The sequence below is a fragment of the Muntiacus reevesi genome, chromosome 1, assembly GCF_963930625.1.
Source record: "Muntiacus reevesi chromosome 1, mMunRee1.1, whole genome shotgun sequence".
Classification (NCBI taxonomy): Eukaryota; Metazoa; Chordata; class Mammalia; order Artiodactyla; family Cervidae; genus Muntiacus; species Muntiacus reevesi.
The window spans coordinates 148545711-148561549 of NC_089249.1; the positions used below are offsets into that span (position 1 = coordinate 148545711).

A 15839-nucleotide genomic window follows, 5' to 3' on the forward strand; every position below is an offset into this window, starting at 1 on the left:
CATGCACACAAATTGATTCCATTCATGCACACAAACATATATATAAACTAAGCTGAATTATACACATATATAAACTAAGCTGAACTCAATAAACTAATATGAATTTTTCATATACATATATATGAAAAAATTCAACTTAGTTTCAAATGGCTCTTTGATTTCAGAATGGAAACACTCAATAAATAATTCAATGAATATGTTCAGAATTCAGCAGAAACATAGATTTGTTAACTTTTAGGACAGAGATGACAAATCACACCATGGTAGCAGATGAGGTCACCCAAAAAGGATTCACTAAGATTACAGTAGCTTGGAATGCTGAAGTATATCAGTATCTAATGGCCAGGCAGATAATGAAGGGCCCATAAAAGAAAGTTTCAAGAAAAAGCAAGAATGTAGAAAGAAAATTAGAAAACCGTGGTGCCATAGAAACCTAGGGACTACAACATTTTCAGGTGGTGCTCATGAAAAATGTTAAAAGTTGTCCATGGGGTGGATAAGATAAAGATATTTAAAAGCTGGCAGACAAAAACCTGCTTTGCCAAATTAGAAACTATTGATTCTTTGGCCAGTTAAAGTGAAATTTCCCTAAGAACCATGGGGAAATGAAAAACCAGGACAAAAACCAATGCAACAAATTCTAGTTCATGGGAAGTTTGGAGTTTCCTTTCAATCCTGTTTATTCCTTTTAATTTTCTCCCCATGGGTTTTTTCAATTTGAGTTAATAGAGAAATTGTGCAACATACTACCTTCATTTTCAGTATTTAGTTTTCAAACTTTCTTGCTTATTCTAGAAGCCCATTCTCTAGCAAGGAAACTATTCTTGGCTCACTTGCGTAGTCCAAGATTGCAGAAAACAGACAAAACCACTAAAACGATCAGGTCTCTCTCCCTGTTTAAATCACTAACACTGCTAGAAGGCTGTGTCAGCAAGTCTATTCTGAAGCAAGAATACATGATTGCCTTTTTAAAACAGAAAATCAAATCCACAATTAAAGAGGCAATGTGGTTAAATGGACTAAGCTTAGGCTGGTAGCCAGAAACTTTAAACACTAAATTCACCTCTGTCAGTTACCTTCTGACCAATCCTGAGAACGTTCTAGTACTCCTTCACAAAACAGAACATAATGAAATAACCCTGAAACAGAATGGGGTAAGTAGTCAAACCAAGGTCAGACAGCTATAAACAGTTATAGAAATGGAAGCAAGAAAACACTAGTAGCTATAACATCAAAAATAAGCTTTTAAGTCCTTTTGACAACTGCAGCTGCTTACTGACAAAATGATTTATTTATAGGAACAGAATAGCAACTAGAACTCATGCTCTAAACGAACAAAGTTTCCTTGGCATCTTTCAGGGTTTGTATTATATAAGTGATGAGGTCAAGAAACAGCAAGAACACAGACATCTCTCCCTTCTCCACTCTCACCTTGGCATGTGACAGTTTCAGTCTGACTTATCAGCTTTCCCCTCTTATAGGAAGTGACTAGTCAGTAAGGAAGAGCAAAGAGATTTATCTCAGAAGCTAAATTCATCCACTTAGTTATTCATTAACTTGAATAAAATAATTATTAACATGGAGTTGAAGTCAGACATGAACTGGTTCAGTTAACTGAAAATCATTTGGAATCATGAGAGGAGTGAAATCACTGACCCTGCTTCTGGGTCAATGCACTTCAACCAGCAGGCATTATAACAATAAGAATACAATAATTCTCAAAGAGCACCATGAGGTACCCTCATTTTAAAGTTAAGGAAACAAAGAATAGAAGACTGAGTCATAGGTGATATTTTAATTCGTGATATCTTTAAAAACCTGTATATACAAATTTTGGATCTTCTAGACCACAGATCCTAGATAATATAACCTTAAAATCAAGTACAGCCATGCAATTTCAGGGACCTCATTTCTTATTTATGCTTATGATAGATAAGTGAACTTCAAATGAAGATCAAACGACACTGAAGCTTATTGTTAGAACAAAGTCTTCATCATAGTGATGAGAGAACTGAATCATCACAGGTCATCCAATGGCACACCAAACCCCCGCAAAAGCCTCCTCTGAAGAGTTAGTGGCATATTCATGCTGTTAGTAAGATACACTGAGGGGGCCCCCCTCATTTAAGATACCAATTTGCACTGGTTCCCTAGCAATAAATACATCTAGTTATAGAAAAGACTAAATGCGTGTCCCAAATCCTAGCAATAACTGGATCAGCCATTCACTTAAAGATTTCAAGAATGCTACTCTACTGGTTTTCTATTGCTGCCATACCAAGAACTTAGTGTGCTTAAAACAACACAAATGGATTCTGTATTATGTCACAGTTTTAAAGGAAAAGGTCTGATACCTGCCTCTCTGGGCTAAAATCAAGGCACAGCAGGGCTTCATTACCTTCTGGGGCTCCAGGGGAAATCTATTTCTTTGTATTTAAAGATCACCTGCTTTCCTTGGCTCATGGCCCCCTACCTCCACCTTCAAAGCCAGGTACAGCCAATTGAATCCTTTTCATATCCCTTCTCTCTGACCTTGCTTCCATCTCAAATCTTTTTCTCTGGCATATGATTCCCTTGTCCACTTTTAAGGACCACTGAATTACCCTGGAACCACCCAGATAACCAAGGAAAATCTTTCTATTTTGTCGGCTGATTAGCAACCTTAAATCCATTCATAACCTTAATTCTCCTTAAAAGACTTTATCAGTAATTAAAGTAATGATGGTAGTTTTGCAAACAATATTATGGCAGATAATCTTAAACAGTTACTTTCTACCTTTTCCAAAAAGAAAATACCCTGTTCATTAAAAGTGACTAGAAAACAATTATAAAATAAATCTAGAAATAGCAAAGTCCCAAATTACCTTCAATATGAATACTAAAGATAAGAGTCAATTTACAATTAGACTTTTAGTTCTAGACCAGAAGCATGCAAAAAAGGATAATGAGGTTAAATGAATTACATTTGTTAAATATAAAAATGAAAAATTGTATATTTATAAACATTTAACTAAAAATAAGTAATTATTTACAAATTCAAATATGATATTTTGAAACAGTTTCTCTTATGTAATCAGGTGCAGAAATACTTACAGTTTGATAATATGAGGATGACGAAAGAGTTTTAGATTTTGAATTTCTCGTTTTATTTTTCCAACAACATCTAAACTGCGAATCTTCTGTCTATTTAAAATTTTAACTGCCACTTTATGGCCTGTCAATTGATGCTCTCCAACTAGAGGAAAAAAAAGGAAAATAACTTTGCCATCATAGCAATGTAATCATTTATTCATGCTTCCTTCCACTGTAACCCCAAATTTTTTTCCTCATTTACCACTTTGATATCACTTATTGCGTAGAACAGAAAATAACCTCTTTTCATGTCTGTCTACTCTACAGGAGTATGTGCTCCTGAAGGACAGCAACTGTATCTTAGTCTTCTCTGTATCCTCAGCACCCAGCACAGAGATGTTAATTAAGTATCTGTGGGAAGGATTACTGAATTCCATTTTCATACCTAAAACTATAGGTATGAATTTGAAACATCTTTTGGATAGAACAGAATTACTATGTTTTGTTCCTCTCTTCCTCTTCTCTGGTTAATTCAATCACTGTATTATGAAAGAATAAATAATTGCTATAATAAAGTAAAACTCATAACCAGTTTCAATACCATTTCATCAGAAAATTCACATGCAGCCCTTTTTCACCTTTTCTATAAAGGTTTCCTGTTTTACCACATTTGATGGAATCTCTATTTCTTTCAAACCTTCACAGTATACTGACAAAGTTCATGTTCCTTCACCATTTTTAGGTTGTTATATATATTTGTGTTCTTGAAAAATCATATGGTAAGAGCTACCAGCTCTAACCCTCCCCAAATAAGACAGTCAGTATTCATCTGAATCTGCTAGGAAGTGTCTAGCACAGTATTTTGCACATACTAGATGTATCACACTTCTTTATTTCAAACTATCTTACAAAGGTGTGATAACTAAAAAAGCATAGTCTTGGCATAAAACCAGACACAGAGATCAAGGGAACAGAATAGACAGCCCCAAAATTAACTCATGCATAATGAAGGTCAATTAATCTATGACAAATGACTCAAAAACATACAATGGGGAAGGGATAATCTCTTCATAAATGGCAGTAGGAATATTGGATAGCCACATACAAAAGAATGAAAATAGATCCCATCTCATACATTATACAAAAATCAACTCAAACTGGATTAAAGACTTAAATTTAAAACAAAAACCATAAAGCTTCCAGAGAAAAACATAAGAGGTAATCTCCTTGATATTGACCTTAGCAATAATTTTTTGAACTTGATAACAAAAGCAAAGGCAACAAAAGCAAATATATATGAGTAGGATTAAATCAAACTAAAAAGCTTCTTCATGGCAAAAGAAACCATCAACAAAATGAAAAGACAACCTATCTAATGAAAGAAAATATTTGCAAATTACACATCTGATAAGAGGTTAATATCCAAATTATGTAAATTATCAAACAATTTAATAGCAAAGAAACCAATCTAATTTGAAAAATGAATCAAGAAGCTAAATAAACTTTTTGCCAAACAAGGTATACAAATGGCCAAATACACAAAATCTTCAGGTAATCATCAGGTAAATCATGACTAATTATCAAGTAAATGCAAATCAAACCTACAATGAGCTATCACCTCACACTTGTCAGAAAAACTGTCATTAAAACTGAAGAGACAACAATGTTGGTGAAGATGTGAAGAGAGGGGAACCCTTGCGAACTGTTGGCAGGAATGTACACTGGTGTAACCACTATGTAAAACAGTACAGAGGTTCCTGAAAAGCTAAAAAACAGAACTACAATATGATTCTGCAATCCCCTTGTAGGTATTAGAAGGAAATAAAAATAGGATATCAAAGAAGCATCTACATTACCATGTTCATCACAGCATTATTAACAAAAGCAAAGATATGAAAACTACCTAAGTGTCCATCAACAAATGAATGAATGAATGAAGAAGAATGGTGTGCATATTTTCTCCCCTCACCACACGCACCCCACCACCACCACCTACAGAAGCTCCAGGGACAGGCACAAGCCATCACTACCATCCTGGGCTCTCAGGGGTCCCAGAAGGAGGAGAGAGAGAGACAGGGCCTGAGAAAATATCTGAAGCTATTACAGACAAAACCTTCCCTAACCTCAGAAAAGAAACACTCACTTAAATTCAGGAAGCACAAAGAGTCCCCTATAAGATAAACTCAAGGAGGAACCTGCTGAGACACATATTAATCAAACTGACAAAATTAAAGACAAAGAAAAAATATTAAAAATAATAAGGGAAAAGCAACAAATAACATACAAGAGAATCCCCATAAAGTTATAAGCTGATTTTTCAGCAGAAACTCTGCAGGCTGAAGAGAGTACTACAATACATTCAAAGTGCAAATGGGGAAAAACCTAAAACAAAAAATACTCTACCCTTCAAGGCTATTGTTCAGATTTGACAGAGAAATCAACAGATTTTACAGACAAGCAAAAGTTAAAGAGAAACTTCAGCACCATCAAAACCAGCGCTACAATAAATCCTAAAGGTATTTTTCTAGGCAAAAAATAAAATGTGACAACTAGAAACAATACAAATTAGAGAGATCACTGGTAAAGCAAACATAAAACAAAGGTAGGAAATTACCCACACATAAATCTGATATCAAAACCAGGGACTGTGAGAAGAGTACAAATGCAGGATATTGAAAATGTATTGGAAATGAACAGACCAGCAATTTAAAACACTCTTGTACATATACAGACTGCTACACTAAAACCTCTTGGGAATCACAAACAAGAAATCTATAATAGATACACACACAAAAAAGAAAAAGCAAACACAACACTAAAGATAGATATCAAATCACAAGGAAAGAGAACAAAAAATGAAGGGAATAAAAAAGACCCCTGGTGGCCCAGATGGCATAGAATCTGTCTGCAATGCAGGAGACCTGGGTTCAATCCCTGGGTTGGGAAGATCCCTGGAGAAGGGAATGGCAACATACTCCAGTATTCTTGCCTGGGGAATTCCATGGACAGAAGAGCCTAGCAGGCCACAGTCCATAGGGCCACAAAGAATCAGACACAACTGAGTGACTTTCACTTCCAAAAATAAAAGCTAAATCACTTATCAAAATGGTGATAAGAACATACATTATCAATAATTGCCTTAAATGTAATTGGATTAAATGCCTCAAACAAAAAGCACAGACTAGTAGAATGGATATAAAAACAAGACCCAAATATATGCTGTCTACAAGAGATCCACTTCGGAACTAGGGACATACAAACTGAAAGTGAGAGAATGGAAAAAGATATTCCATATAAAGAAAAATCAAAAGAAAGAGAGTAGCAATACTCGTATCAGACAAAACAGACTTTAAAATAAATACTGTTGCAAAAGACAAGGGAGGACAAGGATCCATAATGATCAAAGGATCAATACAAGAAGATGTAACATTTATAAATCTATATGCACCCCCATAAGACTACCTCAATGTACAAGGTAAATGCTAACAGCCATTAAAGGAGAAATTGCCAGTAACACAATAATAATAGGGCACTTTAACACCTCACTTTCATCAATGGACAGATCATCAAAACAGAAAAATCAATTAGAAAACAAAGGCCTTAAATGACACATTAGACAAGATGAACTTAACTGATAATTACGGAACCCTCTATGCAAAAGCAACAGAATACACTTTCCCCTCAAGTGCAAATGGAACGCTATCCAGGATAAATCACATCTTGGGCTACAAATTAAGCCTCAGGAAATTTAAGAAAATTAAAATCATATCAAGCAGCTTTTCTGACCACAACACTAGGAGATTAGAAATCAATTACAGGGGAAACAAAACTGTAAATTTTAAAAAAGACACATTCATATGGAGGCTAAACAATGTTACTAAACAACCAATCAATCATAGCAGAAATCAAAGGAAAAAAAAAACCTAAAAACGTGACAACAAAAACACCATGATACAAAACCTATGGGATGCAGCAAAAGCAATTCTGAGAAGGAGGTTTGTAACAATACAATCTTACCTCAGGAAACAAGAAAAATTTCAAATAAACATCCTAATTTTACACCTATAGCAACTAGGGAAAGAAGAACAAACAAAACCCAAAGTTAGCAGAAGGAAAGAAGTCTTAAATATCAGAGTGGAAATAAATGAAACAGAGAAGAAAAAAACAAAAGGAAGGATCAATGAAACTAAAAGCTGGTGTTTTAAAAAGATAAACAAAATTGACAAACCTTTAGCCAGACTCATCAAGAAAAAGAGAGAGGGCTCAAATCAATAAAATTAGAAATGAAAAAGGAGATGTTACAATGGATACTACAGAAATGAAAAGAAAAAGTCATTTAGGGAGATACTACAAACAACTAATTATATGTCAGTAAAATGGACAACCTAGAAGAAATGGACAAATTCTTAGAAAGGTATAAACTCCCAAGACTGAACTAGGCTGAACCAGGAAGAAACAGAAAATGTGAACAGACCAATTACAAGTAACGAAATTGATTAAAAATCAGCAGAAAGAGAGTGGAAAGAAAGAAACCCTCTTACACTGTTGGTGGAAATATAAATTGGTACAGCCACTATGGAGAACAGTATGGAGGCTTCTTAAAAAACTAAAACTAGAGCTACCATATGACCCTGCAAGAGCTTCCCAGGTGGGGCTACTGGTAAAGAACCTGGCTGCCAATGCATGAGACTTAAAGAGACGCAGGTTCAATCCCCGGGTTGGAGGAGGGCATGGCAACCCATTCCAGTATTCTTGCCTGGAGAATCCCATGGACAGAAGAGCCTGGTGGGCTACAGTCCATATGGTTCCAAAGAGTCAAGCATGACTGAAGCGACTTAGCAAGCACATGACCCTGCAATCCTGGGTATGTATCTGGAGAAAAACATGGTCCAAAAGGATGCATGCACCCCAATGATCAATGCAGCACTGTTATGAAGCAAGACCTGGAAGCAACCTAATGTCCATTGACAGAGATGGTACATATATACAATGGAATATTACTCAGCCTTTAAAAAGAATGAAATAATGCCATTTGCAGCAACATGGATGGACCTAGAGACTGCCACATTGAGTGAAGTCAGTCAGGCAGAGAAACAGAAACATTGTATTGCATTCTTTTTACACAGAATCTGAAAAGACAGGTTACAAATGAACTTATTTACAAAACAGAAACAGACTCACAGACTTAGAGAATGAACTTATGGTTGCTGGGGGAAGATGGGAGGATGGAATAGTTAAGAGAGGAAGAAATAGCACTGTACATACTGCTATATTTAAAATGGATAACCAACAAAGACCTACTACATGGCACCAGGAACTAGAATGGATGTTCGTGTGTGTATGTGTGTGTGTGTGTGTAGCTGAGACCCTTTGTCACCCACCTGAAACTGTCACAGCATTGTTAATCAGCTATACTCCAAAACAAAATAAAAAGTTAAAAAAAAAAAATCTTCCAGCAAATAAATGTCCAGGACCAGAAGACTTCACAGGCTAATTCTACCAAACATTTAGAGAAGAGTTAACACCTATCTTTCAGAAACTCTTCCAAAAAATTTCAAGGGAAGGATCACTCCCAATCTCATTCTATGAGGCCACCAACACCCAGATATCAAAACCAGAAAAAGATGCCACCAAAATAAAGAGAAAAATTGAAGGCTATCACTGATGAAAATAGATTCAAAAATCCTGAACAAAATACTAGCAAATCAAATCCAGCAATACATTAAAAGGATCAAACAACATGATCAAGGGGGATTTATCCCAGGAATGCAAGATTCTTCAATATATGAAAATCAATCAGTGTGATACACAACATTAACAAACTGAAGAATAAAAACTGTATGATCATCTTAATAGATGCAGAAAAAGCTTTCAAAAAAATTCAAGAAATGAAAAAAATTCTCCAGAAAGTGAGCACAGAGCAAACTTACCTCAACATAATAAAGGCCATATATGACAAACCCAGAGCTAACATCATTCTCAATGATGAAAATCTGAAGGCATTTCCTCTAAGATGAGGAACAAGACAAGTGTGTCCACTGTTGCCACTTTTATTCAATAGTTTTGGAAGTCCTGGCCACAACAATCAAAGGAGAAAAAGAAATAAAAGAAATCCAAATTGGAAAAGAAGTAAAACTGTCACTGTATGCAGATGATATGATACAATACATAAAAAATCCTAAAGATGCTACCAGAACACTACTAGAATTCATAAAGTTGCAGGATACAAAACTAATACACAGAAATCTGTTGCATTCCTATACAGTAACAACAAAAGATTAAAAAGAGAAATTAAGGAAACAATACAATTTATCACTGCATCAAAAAGAATAAAATATCTAATAATAAATCTACCTAAGGAGACAAAAGACTTGTAGTATGTAAATCATAAGATACAGATGAAATAAATCGAGGATGATGTAAACAGCTGCAAAGATATACTATGTGCTAGGATTGGAAATATCAATATTGTCAAAATGACTACACTGCCCAAGGCAACCTAGAGATTCAATGCAATCTCTATCAAATTACCAATGGCATAATGGCATTTTTCACAGAAATAGCAGAAAATTTTAAATTTTTATAGAAACACAAAAGGTCTTGAACAGCCAAAGCAATCTTCAGAAAGGAAAATGGAGCTGGAGGAATCAGGCTCCCTGACTTCAGACTATACTACAAGGCTACAGGAATCAAAACAGTATGATACTGGCAGCAAAAAACCCAGAAATACAGATCAAAAGAACAGCACAGAAAATCCAAAAATATGCCCATGCACCTATAGTCAATTAATCTATGTCAAAGAGGCAAAAGAATACAATGGAAAAAAGACAATCTCTTCAATAAGTGGTGCTGGGAAAACTGGACAGCTTCAAGCAAGAGAATGAAAGCAGAAAATTTGCTTGTATCATTGACAAAAAAACCTCAAAATGGGTCAAATACCTAAATGTAAGACTGAGCACTATAAAACTCTTACAGTAAAACATAGGCAGAACATTCTTTGGCATAAATCATAAGAAAATCTTCTTTGATCCACATTGTCGAGAAACTAAAATAAAAGCAAAAATAAGTAAATGGGACCTATTAAATTTAACTGCTTCTGCACAGCAAAGGAAACCACCAACAAAAGACAATGGGAGGGAATATTTGCAAATGATGTGATGGACATGGGATTAATCTACAAAATATAAACAGCTCATGCAGCTTAATATGAAAAAAAAGTTTTTATAAATGGGCAGAAGATCTAAATAGACACTTCTCCAAATAAGACATAGAGATGGACAAAAAGCACATGAAAAGGTACTCAATATCACTCTTTATCAGAGAAATGTGTATGAAAACTACAATGAGGTATTACCTCACACTGATCAGAATAGTCATCATCATCAAAATGTCTACAAATAATAAACACTGGAAAGGGTGTGGAGAAAGGAGAACCCTCTTACACTGCTGGTGGGAATGTAAATTGGTACAACTATGGAGAACAGTATGGAGGTCCCTTATAAAACTAAAAATAGAACTACCATATGACACAACAATTCCCACTCTATATATCTGCGGGAAAGAAAATTAGAAAAGATACATGCACCCCAATGTTCACTGCAGCCAAGACATGAAAGACATCTAAGTGTTCATCAACAGAGGAATGGATAAAAATGTGGTAAATATATACAGTGGAATATTACTAAGCCATAAAAAAGAAGAATATAATGCCATGTGCAGCAACATGGATGGACCTAGAGATTATCACACTAAATGAAGTAAGTCAGACAGGAAAAGACAAATATCATATGATATCACTCATATGTGGAACCTAATTTCTTAATGACATAAATGAACTTATTCACAAAACAGAAAAAGATCTATAGATACTAAAACAAACTTACAGTTATCAAAGGGAAACCTGGCAGGGAGGGATAAATCAGGAGCTTGGGGTTAACATACACATACTACCATATATAAGATAGACAACCAGCAAGGAACTAATATATAGCACAGGGAAATCTACTCAATATTCCATGATAACCTAAATGACAAAGGAATCTGAAGAAAGGAATATATGCGTTAATATAACTAAATCACTGTGCTGTACACTGAAATTAACACAACACCGTGAACCAACCATACTCCAGTAAAGAAAGAAACAAAAGGAAAGAAATGGCACCGTCCCTTGAAAGAGTTAAGCACAATGATAAGCCAATTGGTTATTTGCGGTCAAAAGATTCAAATGCATTAAGATTGCCCCCTTTTTTTGCTGAAATACAATAGCCTCTATTACCTTATAACTTAAGTGAATTAGTACTTAGTGATAATTAGATAGATAGTTCTCTCATAATCACATCCCACCAGAAAGCTGAATGAATATTTCTTAAAATCTTGTAATATAAACAGATTTAAGACCAAGAATTTCTTTTATGTGTATTACAGTGGTAAACTTTTCTAGGGAAATAACTGAGAAGGAAGGTTTGGATTCATTAGCATTGAACATCCATTTGGGTTTCCCCCAGTGGTTCAGTGGTAAAGAATCCACCTGCACTGTAGGAGATGCAGGTTTGATCCCTGGGTTGGGAAGATCCACTGGAGAAGGATTGGCAACCCACTCCAGAATTCCTGTCAGGAAAATCCCATGGATAGAGAAGCCTGGTGGGCTACACTCCATAGGGTCCTAAAGAGTCAGACATAATGGAGCACAGCAACATTCATTTATTCAATCTAAATACATTTACTGAGCACAATTCACATGGTAGGACTACGCTGATCAAAGACACATGCTAAGAGAGATTCAATAGGTTTCCAAGTTTTAGTGAGAAGAAACATCAGCAATAAAGGATTCTGTATGGTAGCAAATCTACATGGAAACTCTTAGGGATACCTTAATCATGAAGAAAGAACATAGATGAAAAAAGCAACACATTTTTAAAAACCAAGGGCGAACAAATCTGCCACTATTTATCGTGTATATCATGTATATAAATATCCAGGTCAATATCTAGTTTGACAGAAGCAACAAAGAGCACTCGTCCACGGAACAGCTATTGAACGAACGCCTACTAGGGTGCACTCTGTGTCAAGCGCAGTTACAAGCACTTGGGATGTAAGTGGTGAACAAATTCTGTCACATCGCGAGGTGTTCCCCAATATCTATTCCAGTCTTCCTTCCCAGACATGACTCCCAAATTACACCTGAACATATATCCACCTAAAGTAGAGACTGACTCCAGAATCTCCTGTAACTAGATATGGCCATGTGCATGCTCTGGCCAATGACATGCCAGCAGAAATGTCCCTAGCAGCAGCTTCTTCAGATCCTTCCACCTTCCTGAAGCCTGGAACTACCTGCTCAGACTGTTAAAAGAGAGTAAAATACTGTCTTGTTTAAGCTGTTCTTATTTTGAAAAATTCCTGTCATTCACAGCTGAGTCTCAATAATACCCTGTCTAGAATATTTTTTTAAACTTTTTATTTTGTATCGGGGTATAGCTGTTTAACAATGTTGTGAAAGTTTCACGTGAACAGCTCAGGGACTCAGTCAACACACACATTTATCCATTCTCCTCCAACTACCCTCCCATCCAGGCTGCAACATAACACTGGCCAGAATTCCATATGCTATACAATAGGTCCTTGTTAGTTATCCATTTTAAATATAGCAGTATGAACATGTCCATCCCAAACTCCCTAAGTCCCCCTTCCCCTCAGCAATCAGGAACTCCTCTGTGAGTCTCTTTCTGTTTGTAAGTTCATTCATAAAATGCTCATCGGCAGAGGAATGGATAAAGAAGTGGTATGTATCTACAATGGAATATTACTTGTCCGTTAAAAAAGAATGAAATAATGCCATTTGCAGCAACATGGATGGACCTAGAGACTGTCATACTGAGTGAAGTCAGTCAGAGGAGAAATATTATATCGCATTCCTTATGTGTGGAACTAAAACAGAATAATATGCAAAATGTGTTAACTTATTTTAAATTTCCAATTTTGCTGAACTGCCATCCGTGAACTAATGGAAATGAACTACAACTTAGAGCTCATGCAACTTCATGGATTAAGAGATTCTACAAAATTATCACTCAGTGGTCCATTTTGTTTTCCCCGAAGTCTAGCCTAATTATACAAAATTCTCTCTAAAGCAACTGAAACAGCTAGACTTACCCCATGTATCCTTTTAGAATTTTACTTTTGATAAGGTGAACAACTGTTATACAGAAGAGTGAAACTGTTTTATATTGTTCTGGGAGCAGAACTGGGAATAATCAGTACAAATTCTTTCAACTAACAGAGTCATCTGCTCCATGAAGCCCCTCTCATCTCCACCTTTCTCACCATTCAAGCCACTGAAAATTTCTTTTTTAATATTACTACTGTATCCTGAGTATACTTTTTTGACAGGATGTGTAACACTGACATCTATCGATTTTTTCAGTTCATCTCTCAGTACTACAGGGGGAAGAGATTGGAGGTCAGGCCCCCTGTAGGGTTTTCCTATTGCCAAGGCCGGAAATAAATGATAATCCAAGACAATGGGGCACAGAGAGGTTAAGAATTTGCCCACAGACGTTCAACTATGAAGGAGCAGCATCAGGATTAAAACTCAGAGGCATGCATCATCCGATATCCAATCAGAGAAAGCTCAGCCATTAGTCAAGATCATCATACAATAAATTCCTGCACTAAGTAACAGGTTGAACTAGATCAAGTCTAATTCCCCTTCAAAGTCTAAGAGTTTTCCAATTACACCCCCAAAATCACTCCACACTAAAGGGTGTAAGTCTTTTGAGCCACTCTAGCCTCTTGACTTTAGTTGCCATTTTCTGGCGGCTTTCCAGCTTTTCTTGATACACAAGACCCAGGATTTTATATAACTGTATTATGGAACTGTAAATACATGATTGTTTTGCACAAAGACTATACATTTTCAAATGTCCAGTATCACCTCCACTGAAGTCAAGCATTTTTTACCAGAAGCACAGATCCTATAATTTTATGAAAAATAACTTGAAACACTTCTCTTCCTATACATTACTCCTTATTAATTCATTTAAATACTTCATTCAATTTTAATCATATAATTTAGAACATTAATATATCTAATGAAGTAAAGAAACAAATCTAAGCTTTATTAAAATTTTACTAAAATTCTTATAGAAATCCTTTATTAAAATTGAATAAAGGAACAATTAAAAAACTATTGTATATTTTAGGTCTAAATTACAATCTATTTGTCTTTGAGGCTCAAGCAGAGGAAAGAACTGTCAAAATGTCATTCTGTTGTAAAGGTTACAAACATACTGTATAATATGTATAATTTGAGTTATATTCTTATCATACAGTATATATAACGTATAGCCTTAATGTAATACTATACAGCAATGGGAATAAATGAATTACAACTACATACAAATGATGTATGTAAATCTCACAAACAAAACCTCAAGTGAAATAAATGAGACAGATATGCCTATATTTCTATGAAGTTCAAAAACAGATAAAACTATAATCCACGGATAGTGGTGACCTTTGATGGGGGCAGAAGATGGAAACAGTAACTAAACTGGGACACAAAGTGGGGGCTTGTGGGAAACTGGCCATTTTTCGTGCTTTTAAGTAGTAGTTACATGGGTACGTTCAGTCTGTGAAAATTCACTGAGGATTTATGTAAGAAATCATTTAGAATATATGTACTGCTTCACACATATGGTACAATTCAATTTAAAAAGTTAAGAAAGAATGTTTGGATGACACTCTACCTGCCTAGGCTTTACAAGCCAAGGGACACCACGTGCCAGCAAGCAGGGCCGTGAGGCGGCATCAGCCACCCCTTACTCATTGTATCAAGAGTCATCACTCTGGGAACCAAGACAGTAAGCTGACTGCACACTTGTCCTGACCCCTACTGTCACCAGACTTCTGCCAAAATAACACAAGCCTCCTTTCTTCTTCACCTGTGGTAAGACAAAACAATTCATTGCTCTCCAAATTTCCTTTCCCTGAAAGTCCTGTAAAATTCTATGAAGGACAGTTCTGAACAGGAAGCAAAAGACTTCCTGTTTTGATATAGCACTGATTAAGCAAGTACTATGATCACATTATATACAAATCTTATTTATTCCCCAGAACTCTAGAAGTAAACATTACAAGTTTACAGACAAAGAAACTAGAATTAAAGAACAATGAGGAACAAAATGGTTCATCTGCCTCTAACACACAAGCTCAAAACTCATATTACTTCACTTTCCAATAACCAGGTTCTCTTAATTACAACACATCAAGAGTGCTTCCTTGCATGTTTATCCTTTTACGTCCAGCATTTCAGCTGAGAAATTTGGGCACAGTGAAGGGATGGAGTAAGAAAAATTAAGGAAGAATTGATATATTCAGGTAAAATGGAGGCTGGAATAGGGCTGTGGCCTTTCATATGGATCAGAACATATGAAAGTTGACTACCTAATTTCAAGAAAATAGAACATGGACTGAAACAATCCCATTATACAATATATAACATTTTACTGAGAGAACAAACTCATAGACCTTTTTCTCTTAATTATTTTTACTCCCTGTTGGCCTGAACATTCATTTGTTCATTCATTCAAGAAATATTTTCTGAGTGTCTAATGTGTGCTAGCCACTGCTCTAAATGCTGAAAATGCAGGTATAAATGAAACTTGCATTCTGGAGGAGAATATAAACAATAAACAAACAAGATATAATGGTGATATAATGACAAAAAATGAAAATCATGCTGAGTACTGGAAATAACAAGAATGACT

General features: G+C 35.6%; 1 protein-coding gene across 3 annotated transcripts in view; it reads right to left on the reverse strand.

Annotated features, from left to right (window-relative positions):
- The window catches only part of PRKAA2 (protein kinase AMP-activated catalytic subunit alpha 2), a 66819-nt gene that overhangs the window by 34397 nt on the left and 16583 nt on the right, over nt 1-15839 (reverse strand). For 2 of the 3 annotated variants that reach the window (XR_010660008.1, XM_065912126.1), the window contains exon 2: nt 3094-3235. The exons of the other annotated variant lie outside the window; for it this stretch is intronic. Coding sequence is in view for 1 of the 2 variants with exons in the window: in XM_065912126.1 (XP_065768198.1) it covers nt 3094-3235 (142 nt within the window). In the remaining variant the exon portion in view is untranslated. The remainder of the gene's footprint in view (nt 1-3093; nt 3236-15839) is intronic. 3 annotated transcript variants of the gene reach the window in all.